This window comes from Periplaneta americana, chromosome 13, assembly GCF_040183065.1.
Source record: "Periplaneta americana isolate PAMFEO1 chromosome 13, P.americana_PAMFEO1_priV1, whole genome shotgun sequence".
In the NCBI taxonomy this organism is placed as follows: Eukaryota; Metazoa; Arthropoda; class Insecta; order Blattodea; family Blattidae; genus Periplaneta; species Periplaneta americana.
The window spans coordinates 147,527,846-147,550,720 of NC_091129.1; the positions used below are offsets into that span (position 1 = coordinate 147,527,846).

Sequence of the window (22,875 nt, forward strand, 5' to 3'; positions counted from 1 at the left end):
TCACCTTTACTTTTTAACTTTGCTCTAGAATATGCCATTAGGAAAGTTCAGGAAAACAGGCAGGGTTTGGAATTGAACGGGTTACATCAGCTTCTTGTCTATGCAGATGACGTGAATATGTTAGGAGAAAATACACAAACGGTTAGGGAAAACAAGGAAATTTTACTTGAAGCAAGTAAAGCGATCGGTTTGGAAGTAAATCCCGAAAAGACAAAGTATATGATTATGTCTCGTGACGGGAATATCGTACGAAATGGAAATATAAATATTGGAGATTTATCCTTCGAAGAGGTGGAAAAATTCAAATATCTTGGAGCAACAGTAACAAATATAAATGACACTCGGGAGGAAATTAAACGCAGAATAAATATGGGAAATGCGTGTTATTATTCGGTTGAGAAGCTCTTATCATCCAGTCTGCTGTCCAAAAATCTGAAAGTTAGAATTTATAAAACAGTTATATTACCGGTTCTTCTATATGGCTGTGAAACTTGGACTCTCACTCTGAGAGAGGAACATAGGTTAAGGGTGTTTGAGAATAAGGTGCTTAGGAAAATATTTGGGGCTAAGAGGGATGAAGTTACAGGAAAATGGAGAGTTACACAACACAGAACTGCACGCATTGTATTCTTCACCTGAAATAATTAGGAACTTAAAATCCAGACGTTTGAGATGGGCAGGGAATGTAGCACATATGGGCGAATCCAGAAATGCATATAGAGTGTTAGTTGGGAGACCGGAGGAGAAAGACCTTTAGGGAGGCCGAGACGTAGATGGGAGGATAATATTAAAATGGATTTGAGGGAGGTGGGGTATGATGATAGAGACTGGATTAATCTTGCACAGGATAGGGACCGATGGTGGGCTCATGTGAGGGCGGCAATGAACCTTCGGGTTCCTTAAAAGCCATTTGTAAGTAAGTAAGTAAGTATAAATTAAGATCAAAATGTTTATAACCCATTATTATATCACGAGATGATAAGAACATGTCACTACCTTCCTTTTTCGCATATACGAAAAAAAATCAAAAAGGCTCTTTCTTCTTCTTCCAATATTCGATTTCTTCTTAAAAAAAAAAGTCATATTTACAATATTGCACTGCAGTCTAAATTACAAGTTCCAACACAGCAACTAATTGTGGAAATTTTAAAAGTTGTTTTTAATTCAGATTACAATGTTTAATTACAATGGCCAATAAGAATAAAATGCGATACATTTTTCAACTTATTTCTCAATACTAGTAATGATAGAGGGATGAACAGTTTTGTTTTTAATAGTGATAAATGTATTTGAAAGCCGTGTATGGCTCGTAGCCCACATAATGAGTACCACTGTGCTAGAACAATGTATGTAATTTCAACTTCTTAACTTCATACTTGGTTGAATGTATTACCACTCGTAAATGTTACCCAAGTATTCAAGAATTTGGAAAGCAGATGGATTGCATGTGTAAGAATCCAGTGCATCTTTCAATCATTACATATAGTAATATTTGATGATTTCAACTCTCTCTCGAAGAAAAAAAAAAAAAGGAGATTCTGAGTCACATTGATAACTTTTCTTTCCTTCAATTCAAAATCTGTTCGTAATTACTTAATTGCTTATGTACAGTTCTCATTACTCTTCTTATGTCTCTTTAGTGAATAATTCAAAATGATTTCACACTGAAAATTAAACAACACAAATTTATTTATTATTTTTTTTGTTTCTTCTGAATAAAAAAAATAATTAAAAGAAAGGTCTGGAAGTACATGACTTTTCATTTTGTTATGAGTGTCTGGAATTTACGTTGGTAAAGAATGTGACAATTTCAACATTAATAATCCGTGGCGCTATAGCCTGTGAAGGGCCTACACCGACCAGCCGGCTGCTGGCCTCACGCCCACATGCCAGAGCAGAGGTGGACGATCATTTAACCAGAATGGAGATATCGTGTGGTTAGCACGATGATCCTCCCAGCCGTTATAGCTGGTATTTGCAACCGGATTTCGCTACCTATCGTAGCTCCCCAAGTGCATCACGATGCTGGGTGGGCACCGGTCCCATACACTGGCCGGAATTTCATGAGTAAATTTCTTCCCCCATGAGGACTTGAACTAGCGCGCATTCTGTAACACGAGACCTAGGCAGGATGCCTTAGACCGTGACGCCATGGAGCGGGACATTTCAACATTAGCCTAAATAATTATTTAAACAAGAAAAAATTCTTTCGGTTAAGTACTTAGGAAGAATAATAAAGATGTCTTATGCTTCTATCAAGTTTGTAGCATAGAACCTTAAAAAATTAGCTTAATTTATTTTCTAAGATCTTTGCCAAAATGACCTTCGTACTGCCCTCAAACAGTTCCTACTTCTAAGGTGCTACTGGTTCTGCCAGCTAATTGTCATAGATGCTCTCTAATATTTAAAAGTAGGAATAATATATAAGTTTTCTGATAATCAAAACCACATTTATCCTATCATCAGTAATAAAATTCTGCTTTCCAGGTGCTCCTCTGACTCTTTAACATAGAATTAAAGTCACAATAGAAGGGTCCAAAAGTGTTTTAAATGATATTAGCTTGAGGCATGTATTGTTTTACTGTCCAAACAAGAAACTTTTTCAATGAACAAGTTCTGCTCCTTAAAGTAATTTTATGTGCACAATACGCAATTTTCTTACAACTACATTATAACATAACAATGTAAATATTAATAGCTGTAATTTTATAACACGAACTTATTAATTGTATTATAACTGAACTGAGCTGCTGAAAAGCAATAATGATGAAGTCAAAAATTGGGTAGCAAGTTCCAAAAAAGAATTCCATTATTTTACGGACAAGTATCCTACAGGAATTGAGAGAAACCGAGATAGACTGAAAATGATGAGACATTAACTTGAGAATTCAACAGATCCTAAACTCGGATTAATTAGTTCCCAGATCCAAAATAAATATTTTAAACTTACTGCAGTAGTGGCACAAGAATTCCTGTGTCCAGCACATGATCTCTGCATTCTGGAGAGTCTCCTGCAATGTTACCTAGGGCCCAGACTGCTTGTTCCTGCACATCTTCATATTCTGATGCCAGTAACTGAATGAAAATTGGAACAGCACCAGCTTCTATCACCATGCGAGTCTGCATGGAGGTGCCGGAAGCTATATTTGTTAGAGCCCATGCTGCTTCAAACTGCAGAAATGAAATATTTTAAACAATCACATCAATTTTCGTCCAAAACAAAGACGCTATTTTCAACAATTTGTTTTTTAAATGCACAGTGGAGCTTTGATCAACATCTTTGATTACTGTTGTTTTACTAAGTGTTTTTGGCATTAAACACTTTCCTTCTCTTCTTTAAATGCCTGCCTGTAATGATCGATGGTGATCTGATTGCTACTGTACTGTGTTTGACCATAACAGCAGCTAATATCTGAGAAAAGTAGTTGGGAAAACTAAGAGAGATAGAGTTAGAAATATAAATATTAAAAATGAACTGCAGCAGGCACCAGTGGCAGAACAAATTGAAAGGAAACAACTGAATTGGTTTGGACATCTGGTTAGAATGGGAGATGAGAGGAAAGTGAAAGAAGTATTCGAATCAAGAGTAGAAGGTAAAAGGAGGAGGGGTAGACCAAGAATAGAATGGGAACAATACATTAATGATGTGGTGAGGAGAAGATTTTTATTTATTTTATTTTATTGGGCTATTTTACGATGCTGTATCAACATCTAGGTTATTTAGCGTCTGAATGATATGAAGGTGATAATGCCGGTGAAATGAGTCTGGGACCGAAAGTTACCTAGCATTTGCTCGTATTGGGTTGAGGGAAAACCCCGGAAAAAACCTCAACCAGGTAACTTGCCCCGACCGAGATTCGAACCTGGGCCACCTGGTTTCGCAGCCAGACGGGCTGACCGTTACTCCACAGGTGTGGACGTGAGAAGAAGAGGGAAGGAAATCCGGGAAATAAGATTGGCATTGGACCAAGAGAGATATAAGAAATGGGTGGAGGACCCGATGCTGCAAGGCATAAGGGATAGATGAAGGTGAAGAAGAAGAAGAAGATAAGCAGCTACCAGACAGTACTAAGGAAATAGATGATAGAAAAAATAGTTTCCCATTGCTTTCTGAATCTGGTGATGATGATGCTGGCAAAATGAGCCAAAATAAGAAATAGTGTCAGATGTAAGTCCTGACCACATATCACACACAGATATTTAGGTAGTGCCTGATGGTAGGGACCTATCTGAAGAGGTGGAGGCATTCTCTGGAGTTGGGACGGTCTCCTAACAGGTGATGTCGGGACACTTCCCTGGGCGTCCTCCCAGGTGAGTGGGTAGTTGGGGGCAACACTCAGTTATTTTATGAGTTAGATAGGGTATGGGTAGGGGCATCGTCCCTCCTCATGACTGCTACCTTGACGTGGTTGGAGGGCTTGCGTGTCTCTTTGATCTTGAATGGATCAAAGAGGCCAGACTAAAGGCGGTCAGATAGGAAAGACAATCAGGGACAGTTGAAGTTAAAAGAAGAAAGGATTCCAAGATGATGAAACACAAAAGAAAGGTAATACAAACATAAATATAATCTAGTTTTAAACACAAGATAAAAAGTCTATAAATAAATTACAGCGATAATTTTAAGTGTAGAATTATATTTTTATTTTTTTTTTTTTATTTACTATGGTGGAGTTAAGATCATCAGGCAGGAAGAAAAGAAATAAAAAGGACGAGTCCAAAAGTTGGGTTCTGAGCTACTGGAGTTATGTAGCAGAAGTGGAAAGATGGTACATATCAGTTTAAGAAGAGGTAGACAACAACTTTTATTGCCAATAATTGGATTACTTTCGAGGACTGTACAATTTATTGGTGGTGGGTTTTCAAGGGGTACTCCTATTTCTCTTTAAATCATTCCACCATTGCTCCATTTAATTATCATCATCATCATAATCATAATCATAATCTAGTATTATGTAGATTGTTTCCCATGATGAACCAAGGGCAACGCAAAAGTGACAAAAAGATATACAGTTGCTCACTTATAAAGGAAGATGTTTGACTGCATTATCAAAGTCAAGTACCTGCCATTGGGAGGGGGAGGGGGAATTTGGCTTCACTATACTAAAACCTCCAAGTGAAAAAGAATATCTAAATCACTGTTCCCAACAACGTATTCTCTCTTTGTAGGTATAGAAAATAACATAATGCAAGGTCTGTTTATACTTTTGTTCTAAAAATGTCAGTTTTTTTCTGCACTATACGAACAATCACGAAGAAACCAGTCTGCCAATTCTGGAAGTGGAGCATAATTGTGTGTGTTTCAGTCCAATAATGTAGGAGAAATGGCTGACACAGAATGATGAAAAGGCATGTGATGCTTTATTAATATTAAGGGTGATGAAAACCTGTATTTCCACGAAATTCTCAACATAAATTTTTTGGAGTATCACAATTTTCTCTCTTCATACTTTATATAATGAAAAGTAAAATCCATTTTGAATCTTGCATACACTACTTTTAACACTTGAATATAAGCAATTGATTAACTCGTGGACTTACTGGAAAAGTAAAAAGTAAAAATAATGAGTCATAAAATCTATACTATTACAACTCTCAATAACAACTAAGTAATTGAGCAAACAATCTCCTACAAAAATACATAATTCATACAATGATATACAATATTTCAATACATATCTCAATTCTCGAACTCAGAAATGCAAAATATAGCAACATTAATTCTCAATATAATACATTAAACTATGAAGAAAACCTCATATCTTACCTGAAGCGTGCAGTTGGTATTATTTTGGAGAAATTCTACAAATCTCGGTACAATTCCTGTTTGAATGACTTCATCTATTGGAGGATTTGGCTCACGGGACAGAAGTTTGCGAAATTTTTGAGTAGCAGTCAACTGATCTTCCACATTACTGCTATAAAGTGCTTGCACCATTCCAGGTGTGATGCCAGGTGCATTGATGAGTGATAAAATATCCTCCTAGAACAGAAAAAATTGTTGCGTAAGATAACATGTAATTTTTTAAAGCTTCATTGGAATTTATAAAGCCTAGGTTCCTAAGTAATACTACCTAAATAACATCCGTAGTCAATATTTGCTGTGTTTACATGCAAACTTTTTAGCTCGAAGTTCCAGCATTTTATTCGATTGAAATAGACATTTATATGAGCCGTTCAGAGCAGAAGTGGTGTAAGTCAAAAATGGGTAACGAGGGTTAAAGTAAACATTCTGTGAAGTACAGCACAAGGTAGCAATTAATATTGAATTTATTTAAACTATTAGTAGTCAGTGGATAGCACGAAGGACATATGAATTGCTACTTTTCACTGTATACGGCTCATATATACTGTGTGACACAAAAGTCATTGCGAAATGGAATGTATTATTTTTATTTGAAAATGATCGCTATGTAAGTCTTGTGATTTAATCCTGAAGTAGGACATGGTAAACAACAATGCTACAGTTATTTGTGTTTTGCTTCGTTTACTATTTGAAGTTATTGAGAGCTGAAGGAAAGATCGTTATTTTTTTGAGTTGCAACCTAATTGACATTGATTGAGAGTTTAAGAGATCACGTAGATTCCTGAACAGTGAGTGGAACTATAGAGCATTCAGAGTTCAGAAAATACCACTGGGTACATAGGCATCTCCTTGCGGTCATCTCCTCTCTTTGTAACATAACTAAAATAAGTTATTCACGTATTTTCTAAAGTATATAAAATTCATTCAGTCATAGTTCTCTGCCCAAGGGTAGGTCTTTAACTGCAAACTCAGCGTTCTCCTGTCTTTCCTATTTTATGCCTTTCTTTTAGTCTCTGCATGCAATTTATATATCTTAATATCGTCTATCATCTGACATCTTCTTCTGCTCCGAACTTATTTCTCGTTCACCATTCCTTTCAGTGCATCCTTCAGTAGGCAGTTTCTTCTCAACCAGTGACCCAGCCAAATTTAAGTCCATTTATTTGGTAATTTGAAATACAACAAACTAACATATTATGTCTATTTATAAGCAATATACAGCATTTATATTTAAAGCAATGTTTAGTTACAGTAGTTAGATATATTTATTTCATATATGTTAGAAAATATATAAATAACTTATTTTAGTTATATTGCTAAGAAGATGCCTATATACCCAATGGTATTTTCTAAACTCCAAATGTTCTATAGTAGAGTTCTGTAGGGACAACCACAAGAGCAACTAAGGACGACGCAGATGAGTTTTGTCATTATCCAGACATTCCGAAATCATCGCACCAATACAGTGGCGTATGCAGGATTTTGCCAAGGGATGGGGGGGGGGGGATTATTAAAATTGTTTACAATTTACATTATCGGTATTTTAAATGTTATGTACTGGTATTATTATTATCATTATTATTATTATTATTATTATTATTATGTTACGGTATATTTATTAATATTATATTCATGAATATCCTTATAAAATCTTTGAATCGAAATATTTTCACAGCCATCCAATTTTTAACAAATTTTAACTTGTGTTTAATTTTGTATAATATAAAATGCTTAGGTCATTATTTCACTTACACAATAATCATTTATACAGTTATTTGTATATGATAGGTTAGACACTTCATGAAAAGGAAAATACATGGAAACATTCAAATGTAATGAAATAAATTTAATTAAACACAATAATGGAATATGGAACTCACCAAGGATGATAAATGAAACTGGCACGATGAATATATTGAAGAAGGAGTAAGAAGACTATGCCTTATGTCGATGTAGATTTTGTTACTCTGACAGTGAAAAACTAGAGAAGGGAAAACGATTAAGGATTTAAAAAAACTCAAATCTAAATATGTAATTTCTTTAAGTTCAAGTGGTGGGGGTGGGAGAAGAGTGGTTCTAACCCTGTAAAACCACCCATGCGTACGCCCTTGCACCAATATATGGACAATTTACTACATAAATTTCAAACAACGTTTATTGTGCTCAACATGATACAAAGTGATAGTCCTACATCAGTTACAGCAGACGAACAACAATCAATGGATGTGCTTACAAAGATGTTAAAGATGTTCTTCACTCCTAGAAGATCTGTGTGCTATATGACTCAATAAAGTGATATTAATAGAGAATATGTTCGCAGAATATTGAAATTGGGAAAATTCCACCCCTATAAATTGCAGTATGTACAAATGCAAGGTGATGCTACTGAATCAGTGTTTACATATTGACAGCCCTTCCTTCAGCATGTTTTATACAATGACAAATTACTTTTCTTTCTGGATGGGTATACTTATACACAAAATGCACGATATTGATCCAAACAGGACCCAAAGATCAATGAATCTATTACACTAGTGTTAAAAAAATAATGGTGGGGTGTAGGAGAAAAAAACACGCACGCACACACAGAAAGAGAGAGAGAGAGAGAGAGAGAGAGAGACAAAAAACCCAGCTTTCTCCACTCTTTCCTCTTTTCTTCCTTCCTCTTTGTTCCTTCATATATTATGATCCATATATCTTAATGTCAAGTATCATCTGATATCTTCTTCTGCCCTGAACTCTTTTCCCGTTCACCATTCCTTCCAGTGCATCCTTCAGTAGGCAGTTTCTTCTCAGCCAGTGACCTAACCAATTCCTTTTCCTCTTCCTTATCAGTTTCAGCATCATTCTTTCTTCACCCACTCTTTCCAACACAGCTTCATTTCTTATTCTGTCCACTTCACCCGTTCCATTCTTCTCCATATCCACATTTCAAATGCTTCTATTCACTTCCCTTCACTTCGTCGTAATGTCCATGTTTCTATCCCATACAATGCCACACTCCATACAAAGCACTTCACTGGTCTCTTCCTTAGTTCTTCTTCCAGAGATCCGCAGAAGATGCTCCTTTTTCTATTAGAAGCTTCCTTGGCCATTGCTATCCTCCTTTTGACTTCCTGGCAGTAGCTCATGTTCTACTGCCTCAATTAGAATTCGCAAGTTTACCTTCTTTATTTTCCTTCGTATGTACATGGTCTTCGTCTTATTTGGCATTTATCTTCATCCCACACTGCTCACAGCTGTCATTTAGCTCCAGTAGCATATCCCTTAGAATCATGTCTTCTGCTAACAACGCCATATCATCAGCAAATACTATGCACTTTATTTTTTTATTCCTCCCATGTTCTGAAAAGTATTCTTCACTAAATCCTCCAAATAGCTGTTGAACAGGGTAGGTGATAAAGGTCATCCTTGTTGTACTCCTCACCCTATTTCACTTCCTTCTGACATTTCTTCTCCTATTCTGACTTTGACTCGTTTCATATAAAGATTACTGAATAGCCTTCTCTCTTTCCAATCCACTCCTATTTTCTTTAGAATCTCCATCAGTTTATTCCAATCTACTCTGTCAAAAGCCTTTTCTAGGTCCACAAATACTACATACACTTCTTTACTCTTCTCTAGGTATCTTTCGTCAATTGTTCTTAGCAGTCCAATTGCATCTCTTGTATCTTTTCCCTTCCTGAAGGCAAACTGCTCTTCTTCCAACTGTTCTTCCATCCTAGAATATAATTAAACGTCGATTCAGCATTTGCAAGATAATCTTCGCCAAGTGTGATATCAGGCTGATAGTCCTGAACTCATTACATTTCTTAGTATTATTTTTCTTCGGGATTGGAAGCAACATTGTCTCTGTAAAATCTTCAGGCCATTCACCTTTCTCATATATTTCGTTGCATAATGATAGAATTTCCTTCTTATCTTGACTCAATCATTTGACTAATTCATCATTATTATTATTATTATTATTATTATTATTATTATTATTATTATTATTTAAACAGAAATTTGGAAATTTATAAGAGAGTGATCGCAGCATATACTGTAAGTAGGTCTATTACCACTACATTTTACTGAAAACCTGGCTTTGTTGATCTGGGACAGCACTAATTCAACTATTCATTTTTGTTGAGTTACAGCAGTTACCTCATTCTAGTGCCGAGGTCATGGAAAGCATGGGGCTCTACCTCCATGCCCCCCAAGTGTCTTCATGGCATGTTACGGGGTTACCTTTACCTTTTTACCTTTACAGCAGCTGTGAGTGGCTAACGACCAGATTCCAAAATGTCCGCTGTGTTTACAAATAAACACACTATTGTTCTGTCTACTCTAGAATATAAGACACCACTAGTTGTTGCCTACCCCTTCCACTTTCGCTGGCTTGAAGCGAAAAGAATTTTGCTACAAAAAATGGCGACAGCTATTTCAGTGTTATCAGTCAGCAAGGCGTTCAATGCGGTCGCTATTTCAGCGCTACCGTAACAACGGAACGCCAAGGCAAATCCCCGGCTCTATAAATAAGGACAGGCAACCAGTCAGGGAATCAGTTGCCACAGATACCTCTAGCAGAAGACTTCGACCTAGGTTACCTAACCACTGAAGATGTCTGCTGCAATAGTAGACTAAACGTCTGGGAATATCGACACCAGTAGACTACGGCATCTTAGCCTGGAAGCTCCATTTCAATTATATATGAATTTTCTTTCCGTTTCAGATTTAAATAAATTAATGTTAATATGAATGGTGAAAGTTTCGACACATTTTCATCAATTTCACCACAGTATTCGATATCTTAATCTACCGGTAATCGTAGTAATGTAGGTAAAGAGGTTTTCTACAGCACATGACACTGAAGTTTTTTTTTTTTTTGAAGAACAAAACTGGAAAAATGGTCTAATTTTCGGAGAGTAGTAGTTTGGAATGTGAAGAATTTGTATAGGACGTCAGTTTACTTGAAAAAATTAGAAAATAGGTAAATATTGGAAAGAGTTAATGGATGTAGATAACCTACAAGTGATTATTTTAACACGTGAAAGAGGCAGAACATTTCAAAATATAACGCGAAATACACATTTCACTTCACTTAGTATATGCAAAGCCTAACCTAACCTAACTTGTCACAGATTCGTAGCCTGAACAAAACTAGGTTAAACAAGCGCTGAGGTAGTTCTCTTCCCGCTTCACTTCCACACCTTCATCTATTTCCTCTGTAATACCAACATAACTTTGGTGACATTACGAAAGTTTCACGCTAATGTACACTCAGGCTATGCCTTTCATATATGATTCTTTGACAGGTTAGGTTAGGTTAGATTTTTGTTATGTCTTGTATGAATCTGCAACAGTTAGGTTAGGTTAGGTTAGTTTAGGCCTTTATTATGTCTTGCATATATGAATCTCTGCAGGATTTTCGAAGTCTAGTGACGTAATGGCCGACGTGGAAACGAAGTTATAATATACGAATTTTATGTCTACTTCATTATTTGTTGTGCTTCACTGTATTCCAGTTGTTATTGAATTAGGCTAATACAAGTTTACGTTCTTCACATCGTATCGTGTGCTTTCCTTTCTGTCACTAGAAATCACAACATTTGCACTTCCATCTATCGCACACCTCTCATTTCACACGTAATTTACTACATTTTCGAACAGTTTCGTTTTCTTGAAATATTTCCCTATAAAATCCTTTACTTTTGAAATCAAGAAATCCCTTAAAAATGCGGCCATTTACACTTTCAAAATCACCGGAACTATCTCAACACGTTTTTCTCTAAACTAATCTTTCCTAACCTGTCACAGATTCCCGCGTAGGTGAAATTAGAAATATTCAAGTTGGAAGTTTCAGCGTCGCGTGCTATAGAAAAGGCGAAGACTTAATGAAAAATGAAATAATGCTGTTGCTCTAAGTTCTGTCTGAACCACAGGTTTGAAAATTATTAGCTATTGAGGTTATGGCAGGAAATATTTTACATTCCTGCAGGTCTAATTTAACTTTTTTTTAAATACATCCATAGACGTAAATCACAGTCTTAACAGTATATACCTGCATACTTCCATCTTCATCAGGTAATGCTGGCATGAAAACATTGCGCCGTTTGAACAGTTGTTGTTCACGTTTCTGTTTTCGTAACTGGACTCCTTCTTCTTCACGTCTCCTCCTGAGCTCTTGGGAATCCAGTCCCACATTTTTATATCTATACTTATGTGTAGGCCCCGACATCTGCAAAAAATTATAGTATACAATAAAAAAGCACTCGTGTATAAACCAAACTATATAATTAAACCAGTCCCAAAAATGATATATACTTTCTAGGGTGACCGATGACTCATAAGCCAAAAGTTATTGATCAGGTGTAATTTTTATAACCATGTATCATTTAGCGTACTTATGAACGCCAATGTACGGATCACAGTAACGTTATATATGAGGTAACTATACATTTTTCGCTTCAATATTAAATAATTTTTAGAAAATGACGGGTCACATGAGAAACTGATTTTGTCAATGGATTACAGCTGACAATCACACATTTAATACGTCCATAATTTTTAAACATTAAAATACTGAATTCTTTAAATCACTACGTACCTACTGTATATTTATGAAACAGTATAACGCCTTAAAAATTGTCTTACCTTTTTATTTCGTTATTTTCTTGCTATTTAAAGGGAAACTTTCATGGAAACTTCTTTCCCCTGTAGCTTTCAACTTCAAGGCCTGTCGTTTTAAAAGCATCATGGGAAATGGCTTTTGCTTTTGGATTCGAGATTTTATTAAAATGGCTGCGGCCGTGACAATGGAATGTGGAGATTTTCTCGAATTTCAGGTAACAATTGCAACGTTTATTTTTAGTTCGTTAGAATATATATTGTATTTGAGGTAATAAAAACTGTATTACTTATACATATGTGTGTTTAACAATGTTGTTACAGAATGCTTGAACCTAACCTATACGTGCTGATCATGCACCTGGAATCAAAGATGCTTGTACAGTATATAACAGTGTTGTTTGTAAAGTTCCATTTTCCAAATAAAACGCTAATTTATCTTATGAAAATATATAATTTAATTTCTTTTCATATGAGAGAACTATTACACATGGACTTTGGAATACCGGTATATTAAAGTAAAAAAATTAAATATAAACTCCTGAATACATTAAACAAAACAAAATAAACAAAAACATGCCCAATTTCTATGTATCTTGTTTGTACACTTTATTTACAATTGTGAAAAGCAATTAATATCTTGTAGCATAACCTTCCATCTTTATTACTGCTTGGCATCCCCTCATTCATATTACCAAGTTTTTACACTGTTCTGGTTTAATTTTAGCCCATTTTTCTCTCCCTACACGTTTGAAATCCTCTACGGTTGTACACGTCTGCTTTCTCACACTCCTTTTCAAAATTTCGAACAGATGTTGGATGGGATTAAGTCTGGTGGTTGAAGAGCTGTTCGCACTTGTTGGGATATGTTCCATATGAGCCAATCCTTATTGATTTGAGCAGTATGTTTACTGTCATTGTCTTGTTGGAACATATACACAGGTGACATCCTAATTTTTTGTGCACTCTGCCTAACATTTGATCTTAAAATGTTATTGTACACATACTTATCCATAATCCCATTTTTGAACTCAATATTCCCCACACCATTTGCAGACATACATCCTCACAATAATATGCATCCACCCCCGTGTTTCACTGTAGGTAATGTGTTGTTTCTGTCGTTATCTGTGTTGGGCGGCATAGGAACCGTAAAGATTTATCTCCATCTCATCTGTCCAAATCACCCTTTTCTAAAATTCCTCATCCTTACCAACATGTTATTTATCGAAGTCCAATCTTCGAGCTTGATTTGTCTCACTAATGTACGGCCTCTTTTGTGGTCTTCTGCCTTGGTAACCATTTTTCCGGATAGTTTGATTACTGATCTTCGTGTTTGAAGACTCTTCAATTATGACTCAAATTTATGGAACACTTATTCTTGGATATTTGACAACTTTATTACCGGTAACTATGAATCTCTCGTCACGTGCATTTAGCAATTTTTGCTTGGTTTTTCTTATCAAGGTTCCATGATTTCGACATTTTTCTACAATGTGTTGTACTGTAGAATATGTTTTATGCACTACTTTACCTATTTTTCTATAGGAATAGCCTTTCAGAGCCAGGAAAACAGTAACGTTCTTTAAATCGGAACTGAGCTCCTTATGACGCTCCATTGTACACAATTCTGAATGACACACTAACAGCAAGTGACCTCTACTGAAAGACAATCCTGTTTACTATGAATTTAAACGTAACTATCCTCTGTCCGTGGGATAAGTATATACGAACAATAGTGTTACATGAATTTCACGGAATGTAGTTTTAATTTTTATGTAAGTAACAAGTGTATGTAAATTAATTTTATTCATATCACTGTATTCATGTTTAACTCATCAAACATATTGAATTTAATTTTATTGATATAAGTTATTTTGAATTTTAAGGTCAATTTAATAATATATGAGGTGTATAAACAACACTTATGTAGGCCTACTGTATGTTCGAGTTAAATGATTTTTATCATATTGAATTGTATATATTATATAAGAAACATTTATGTTACAATATAAGGAAGCCTTCTCTATAAACGGAATATGAAGAGCAAAAGTATTGGGGCTTCTTCATTACAATAAATTCCCATTGAGAGACTCTTCAAAGATAAGTCAGCATCTTGCATAGAGGTCTCCATCTCATATTTCATTTCATTAAAATTAAATAATATGGAACTACCTCTTAATGAAGAGTACTGTATAGTTTCGTTGGGTTCCAGGTCAGTTAGTATCAGTTTTAACTTACTGCCGATATGTTTTCCATTAAAATACTGGTATTAAAAACATAGGAAATTGTATAGGGCCTACTTTTATAAAAATATATTGTTTAAGTATTGCGGTGATAACAGTGCATGTCTGATAAACCAGCAGTATTAGCCATGACATAGATTTATATACCAATCAGGCAGACTGCGTCTAAAACTTGATGTGACAGTAGGCCCACAGTCTACTATATAGTCATGAAGCTTGAGTTTTGAGGGTGCTAGAAACAATAGACTGTGACGGTACTATTTTGCATTGCCTGTAATGAGGCGATATTAGCGATCCTAGTGGTGAGCAACTATCTAGTGTTTGCATATTTACTATGTATTGAGCTTCGCAACTGTATATACTAGACTGTGGTAGGCCTACTGGCTTTGGTTTTGGATCGTTGTCAGATTGATAAGAACAAACCACACAGGCCCCTACCTGCTGTGCCTCAGGGAAAGTTTTGGACTGTGCATACCAAATTTACTGGTATGCTGTATTGCAATCATATCAAAAACCACAGGAACAATCCTTCAAAAGCACATATCTTGAATGTAGGTATCCTAATAAGATGACGGGAATTCGGAGATTCCTTATAATTACATGGAATGTTCAAGTAGTTAGTGGTTGTGTGATTTCAAATAATCGAAGGTCATCATTTGACGAAAATCTTCTTAGCATAATCATAAAACAAAGAACTTGAACTTTTAATTAATATCGTAACCAACGAAATAGAGAGACTGAGATGGATGGGTTATGTAGCACAGATGGATGAGAAAGAATGCATCAAGAAAATATTAAATAAAAGTCCTGGTGGTCAACGTGGATGTGACAGACCTAAGCTTAGATGGATAAATGGAGAATAAAACAATCTGAGGAAGTTGGGCTGCAGGAATTGGAAGATGGAAGGCCAGGACAGGAAAGGATGGTGAAATATGCTGGAGGAGTCCAGGGCTGTAGACTCTGCAGTATAGAGCCAAAGATGATGAAGAAGTCCTAAGGAAAAACACAGAACATGACGAGATTTTTAAATTTCCTAAAATAAAGATTCATTTTTACAGACAGTAAGATGTTATATTGCAAATATTGACATAACCCAGAAATTGAATTGAAAGAAAATATAATATAATAGTAGTAGTCTAACGCCCAGGAACTTGGATGAACTCCATTCTCCTTCTTGTTGCCCAATATAATTTTGATGCTAAAGTCAATTCTAATGCAGCTAATGCTGGACATGTGTGAAGATGATCTAATATGAATTTGATGTTTCTAATGTCATGGCACGGAAAGCAAAACAGTTACTGAAAGTCAAAGGCATTGTGTATTAATCAGTTTCAAAATTTTAGTTAAAAATCCAACAATTGATAAAAAAAAAGTTTTGTAGAGATCAGAAAGTCACCCCCCCTCCCCTCTTTTGCATACGCTCTGGGTCCAGGGAACATACTTTCTCGTTAGAGTGAAAGAGGCTGACAGTAATTACGTTCATTCATAAAAAAACATTGAAAATATAATTTAAACTAGTGGCTTGTGCAGCAAACTAAGTTCATTAGACATTCAAATAAAAATTTTTCAGATTTATTTTCAATGAAAAATACCAGAAATTTTGAAAATTATTTACTTCCATAATAATGAAACATACTCCCTCTGAATGGTTTTTATGTCCAATACTTTTTCTTGAACCTATGTATCCTATGTCTCTTGAGTTTCAACGCGAAAACGCAAGTAACAATGAAAGGGTGATCAGTGAGTTTTTCATGTGGGAGTAAAGCAATAGCTATTTCAGGTCATAGTGGATTGTAAAAGTCAGGTTTGCTATGCTTTTGAACAATAGAAATAGCATTTTGGTATAGCTGCTGCATGTAGAGCTTGAAATGTAGAGGGTAAAATCATTTTGTCCTGCTAAGAGATCTTGCTGAAATGATCGAGAGATTACAAAATTTTGTAGGCCTCTTATTCTATCAGTACGTAATACCGTCTTTCCTTAGGAACTGTAATTTTTGCTCTCTCTCGAGCCAATACTGAAGAGAATGACGCATATAGATAGATAGATAGCTTTATTGATATTGTTCACAAAAGTACAAAACTTAATAATTTAACAAAAGATCTATATACAAATGTAGTTCTACATAATAAATATACAATTTCCTAAACTAATTAATCTATCGCAAATCTCAATAATTTATTGGTTCAAACTTGCACTTACGTCTTGTTTTAGTGCATGTGAATGACGCATATAAATATCTACACCACACCTCCATTAAGTATATGAAAAAACCCAACTCCACTTGATTAATAACTATAAAAATATTTGATTTTTAATAACTATTATTATCTTACGTAAGTTTTATATATATATATAATAGCCACCACTCAGTAAATTATAGAAATGAAGATCTAATTTAATACATTCTCTATATCTACTTACGTAACCCCAAATCATTTCACTTTCATATCATCAGTATAGCATTAATATGTATGTATGTATATATGTATTTATTAGCCGTCAGAATACAAGGATTCATGGCATCATCAGATAACAATTACATGTTAATACAATAGTATAATTAATGTATAAGTAATGAAAAATAATCACATCATGGCATTAACTATAATGAGATTTCATTGCTAATGGTAATAATGTAATCAAACCACTTCAAGTTTTGTAGATTTCAATATCCAATACACAGCTGTACTCAGAAAATTACACACCGCAGAATCAGACCTGTAAATTAGCGAGTCTTCAAGTTTTTAATAACCAATTGAATTTGAACTCTAAATATGTCAGCAATCCTGCAGGTCATGGCCTTCGTGTAATAGCCTATTGTTTATTGTAGTGCGTGTTTTGTTTTATTCTGAAATCACGGCCGTGCTGAAATGCAATTAGTTCTCAAAACTGACAACAGATGAATTTTGGAAAATAGGAAAATTATGTAGGAAAATTGACATTTCACTGAAAGCTACTATTTTTCCGAAAAACTTTGGGTTCCAAGCTTCAAAATGAGGAGCCATTTATTAAAATCCGTTCAGCCGTTTTCCCGTAATTTCCATTACCAGTTCAAATTATATATATAGATACACACACATATATAAATGATAATGTACGGTATGTGCTCTGGATCTCTATTGCAGGAAGATGGCCTGGTCGATGTTTACTGCATATGCCTAATATTTCTATTATGAAATGCGTCTCAAATATTATAGCTAGTGGAAATCCCTGATACTGGCGCCTGTACCTGAAATGTAGAGTGTACACATTTTTACCATAACTGTTTACTTCCAATGTTGAACAAAAGTCTGTTATTCTGATGTTATAGACTTCTGTAATTAATTTTTAGGATGCTCTGAAGAAGATGAGGATGTTGGATGATAAAATAATCTATGCTTTAAACACAACAATCCCAACAGATTCCTTCAAGTCCCAAGTAGACCCTTCATCTTCGTGTAAAGAACTCTATGAACAGGTATAAAAAAAAATATGTATAGTTATTTACAAACTGATATTTTAAATGATATATCTGACATGTGTTTCTTATAAATGTGTACTTCTGCACTTTGATTAATAATATTTTGTGATTGCATTGGAAATATGTTCACAGAAATGTATCATGGTTGCTATGGCAACAATAAATCATGGTCCATTTTGAGGTGTGACATGTAGCGTTGTTGCCTGTTCATTTTGTGAACAAAGCTATGCTTGTTCACAATTTGTATTTCGTCTGCTGATTGGCTTATGTGTACCAGTTTCAGCTAACATAAACAAATTTGTTATGTTTTGTTATATAGTTATTGTTGATGCTGTTGTAGTTTAATTCACTTTTAAATGTATTTGTTTCGTTTTCGTTACTGTTGCATTATATTATTACCTGTATTTATTTTGTAATTTTGTTCTTGCGACATGACATTGTTTTGTTAATTTCGAAACACACTAACAGATCATGCATGCATCAAGTACTAGAAGAGTGAAATGTACGGCGACATTGTCCTTAATATGCATCAGCTAACAATCACAAAGTATTTTTAATCCAAGTATAATTTATCAATGCTAGTGTTCATAAAATATTTAACTTTTCATTGTGGAATGAAAACTTTAAATAAAAATTATCCTCTGACCATAAACACATATCCCTTTTTTTCAGGCCCAGTCGTAGTTCAGTTAACTGAGAGCTTCTCACCAAAGGGATTGCGGTTCGATCCCTGGCACATCCCGTGAGATTTCTGATGGACAAAGCGGCTATAGGGCAAGTTTTCTCCGAATGTTTAATTTTCCCCTACCATTCTGATTCCATTTCTGTTCCATTTTTACTTCATCATGATCTCTGCCTCTATACAGCGTCTGTTGTTAGAAAAGTCCGTAAAATAAAGTAATAGCTTACTTACTTCATTTATCTGAACAATAGTGAATTATGAATTAAATAATAGAGGAGATTGCACACAATGTATATAGGCCCTAGTTATTTTATTACCTGGTTGGATTTTTTCGAAAAAACCATAAGGCAAATGTCAGGTAATCTGTTGGTGAATCCTCGACCTCATCTCGCCAAATTCCATCTAACTACCATCAATTCCATCAATGCTAAATAATCTAGTAATTGATACAGCATCATTAATAACCAACTAAAAAAATATATCAATGGTTAAGAATACAAAGGTTGTATGTCCATAAAACACAATTTATGGAAAATGAGAAAATAAGTTTTTTGAGAGTATTCAATCTTGGGATTTTACCTTGTCATTACCATTCTTATGGCAGTTCCTTCAAGGAAGGACATACTACCTTTGTCAAGATTGAAGATTACACCAAGACAAATCAGTCGGTACCAATAACTTATTTTTTCAATTTCTTACACATACAACTTTTGTGTTCTTAACCATGGATATATCCAACGCATTTCATATTGTAAACAATGTAATAAAAGATAACTTTCATTTTTTTTTTCAGTTGAAGAAAAACTACGACAGTCGGGAATCAGCAATAAAGAGATGTATAACACTTTCTGGTGATAAAGTTCGAAGTCTTAGGGAGCAAAAACAAAAGAAAAGTGATGACCCAGCAATACTAAAATCTTTACGAAAGGAGCAAACAGAGGTAACAAAATGCCAAACTAAATACAGACTGTCACATTATTTTCAGAATTTGTAATTACTCGTATTTTTCGAATTTTTAGTTTAGAGATTTGTGAAACAGATTGGGGAAAAACGTAATATGGCGAGTGGTAAGCTCCGCCCACGACCCCTTTCCACTTTTCCCCTACAAGCTCACCACACACTCTAGCGGGAAAGAGTGGAAATAGGGGTTTAGGGTGGGGTGACATCTAGTGTGGGAAAGTGGAACAAAAAGAATAAATGCGACATCTGTGAGCCAAAAGAGGAACTTCGTCCTGTCTGCCCCTCTCTCTCTCTCCTTCTCTCTGTTCAGCCTCTCCTTCTCTGTTCCTAGCTTCATGTCTCTCTCTTTTTATTTTCTCTTATGACTTCGCAGTGGGTAAGATTCGATCCAAGTAAGTTCGTAACTAAACGCTAAATGCATGCTTTAGACCTCTCAGCTACCGAGGCGAGTTGAGGGTAGAAGGGAAATGAATCTATTTATGTTTAAGGTATTGCAGAAGAATGGCGTGGGGGAAATGACCGAGGGTAGAAAGTGGCGGGTCTGTTATTTGTCTATGGTGGCGGGCTTGTGAATGTAGCTTGGTAGGGGTTGACTGCGGGGGGTGGCATAAGTGTTAACGCGCACTGGTGGAGCTTCATTGTGTCCGTGTCCAGCTTCGTGAACAGACGGAACCACGTGTCGTGATGAGCCGTACCGAAGACGTGTACTTCTTCCTCAAATTGTGCAGGGAGAATTTGAAGGCAGATACGGTAAGGTACTGTGAGGAGCATGGACTACTTGCTAGTCATTACGAGTGTCCAACCTGTGGGAAAAATATGAAGTTAGCGCCGAAAAGCGATGCTACTGATGGTGTGCATTGGACAGTGGGGCAGTGCGAAGTTAACAGGTGTTGTTTAATGAAAAAACCACATTACATTATATTGTGTTGTGTTAGTGTCTAATGCCGCAATTTTGTTAGTACGTGTTATGAAATATGTGCAAGTGATCCATCGAAGCGGGACAGATAGTAGAGAGAGAGAGAGAGCATGCGAGCGAGGTGCCGAGTGGCGCTGGTGGGGATAACTTCCCCTACTGGCGTTCGCCGTGTTACGTTTTTGCCACAGATTGACATAGGGCCAAAATAGCCTAACTTCCAAAATGATTAGGTGATTGCAATATATGCCATATGGATCTACTTTAATTACCAGTACTTGAATCTGAAGACGAATTTATTTCAGTTATCTCTGTCTCTCCTTATGGAGACAGTAAAGACTTTAAATAATAGAAAATTGTATCAAAATTACTGATTAAAATGACGGTATTGTCTAGTTTATAAGTTACGAGAGTTTGAAATGGTATGTTTTGCGGAATATTGTGGAACGATAAGAAAAGCATAGGAATTGTAAGGTAACATAATTTTAATCTTGTTTGATCATTTATTCTAATAAATATTTTGTTTGTTTAGTTAAGATTACTGCAAGCTGAACTGAACGTGGAAGAAGTCGTTAAAGAGAGAACAACGAAAGTTTATTATGAGAGATGCCGACCATTCTACAAACCACCAGACCTCTTATTGTAGTTGAATATTGCAATATATCATTGGTGTAATTTGCAGAGAAGAACTGAACTTAGTAAATAAATGGTAGCTTGTGAGGACGTGTGGGTTACAATGAACTGTCCAAATATAACCGTAATGAATGGCATATTGTGGAAAGAATTTAAAGTGTGTTTGAGGGTAAAAGAATATATACATAGGTGTCATAATCGATGTTCATAACGAGACAGACTGATATCAGGGACATTTCCAGAATATGTTTTAGACAGATATTTTTAAACGTTTTTATAAGTAGTTATAAAACATAAAAAGTACCTATATGATTTTGTAATAAACTTCCTGTAATAGATTTCATGAAATGTAAATGCACTTAACTCTTTTTTACGAAATGCTGAATTTATATGGTTCAGTGGTGTTTTCATTATTAAAATATATAAAATTACGAAATTAAAAATGTATTTTAAACTGTCAGACATCGTAGTTTTACTAGTAGAATTATTTTTTTGAAGGTCATGGATGACGTGTATCAAAACTCGACTTCAAAACTTCAGGATTGGATTCCTCATATAGAGAGAAGAAAAAAGTATATTATAACATGAGTGCAGAAATGCATAATTACAGAATTATTTGAACTTTTATTAATCTTAGTACATACCGACATGTCTAAAATGCGAGACTCTGGTTACAGTTGTTACACGAGTAATCATGTTGCGAATTAAATTGATGTTGACCTGAGTACCTCTTAGCACCCGCAAATGATTTCCCATAGTTTCAAGTTATGTAGCGGACAGCCGATGAGGGGTGGTCCTCCAGCTTGGGAGTTGGGCGAAGGGCTAACAACCCATCACCGTAAAAAATAGCTTGTTACGAATCCTTCAAATAAGCCTCGGAATGGGACTGATTCTCTGGTACGACCACAGCAAAGGAATAAGGTTTTGAGATTTGGTACTTGGAATGTTACAAGTCTATATGGAAGAGGAGGGGTAACATTAGTAGCAAAAGAACTAGCTAGATATAGAATAGACTTTGTGGGAGTACAGGAGGTTAGGTTAGATGGGAACGGCATAACACAAATAGGAGATTACTTGTTGTATTATGGGGAAGGAAACGATAATCACCAATTAGGAACAGGATTCTTTATTCATAAAATAATAAAATCAGCAGTAAAAAAGGTCGAATTTATCAGTGATAGGTTATTGTATTTAGTACTTAAGGGCAGGTGGTGCGATAACGTAGTTATAAATGCTCATGCCCCTACAGAAGAGAAAGACGACCATATAAAGGATAGCTTCTATGAGGTATTGGAACAGACTTTTGACCAGTTACCTAGATATCACATGAAAATTGTATTGGGGGATTTCAATGCTAAAGTAGAATGGGAGGATATTTTTAAACCAACTATTGGAAAAGAGAGCCTACACATAACTAGTAATGCTGACATAAGTAGGAACATTAAATCCAGACGTTTGAGATGGGCAGGGCATGTAGCACGTATGGGCGAATCCAGAAATGCATATAGAGTGTTAGTTGGGAGGCCGGAAGGAAAAAGACCATTAGGGAGGCCGAGACGTAGATGGGA

At 35.4% G+C, this 22,875-nt stretch overlaps 2 protein-coding genes across 2 annotated transcripts in view; one reads left to right on the forward strand and one right to left on the reverse strand.

Moving 5' to 3' along the window:
• The window catches only part of Kap-alpha1 (karyopherin alpha1), a 37,478-nt gene extending 24,943 nt beyond the window's left edge, over positions 1-12,535 (reverse strand). Inside the window, exons 1-4 of the mRNA XM_069844441.1 lie at positions 12,440-12,535; positions 11,847-12,023; positions 5,765-5,980; positions 2,951-3,171 (exon numbers count right to left, since the gene is read on the reverse strand). Of these exons, the coding sequence (XP_069700542.1) occupies positions 2,951-3,171; positions 5,765-5,980; positions 11,847-12,023 (614 nt within the window). The 5' untranslated portion in view covers positions 12,440-12,535. The remainder of the gene's footprint in view (positions 1-2,950; positions 3,172-5,764; positions 5,981-11,846; positions 12,024-12,439) is intronic.
• On the forward strand, positions 12,489-21,769 carry Ccdc58 (Coiled-coil domain-containing 58). The gene is made up of 4 exons (XM_069844450.1): positions 12,489-12,630; positions 17,991-18,116; positions 19,595-19,741; positions 21,207-21,769. Exons 1-4 carry the CDS (start codon positions 12,541-12,543, stop codon positions 21,318-21,320), a joined length of 477 nt encoding a protein of 158 aa, XP_069700551.1. The 5' UTR covers positions 12,489-12,540; the 3' UTR covers positions 21,321-21,769.
• Positions 21,770-22,875: the final 1,106 nt, after the last annotated feature.

Bases quoted from the DNA above. Each gene is read 5' to 3' on its own strand.
- Ccdc58 (XM_069844450.1), top strand. From the start codon at position 12,541: ATGGGAAATGGCTTTTGCTTTTGGATTCGAGATTTTATTAAAATGGCT. The intron at 12,631-17,990 runs GTAACAATTGCA...ATTAATTTTTAG, and splicing joins GAGATTTTCTCGAATTTCAG to GATGCTCTGAAGAAGATGAG. The intron at 19,742-21,206 runs GTAACAAAATGC...TTGTTTGTTTAG, and splicing joins TACGAAAGGAGCAAACAGAG to TTAAGATTACTGCAAGCTGA.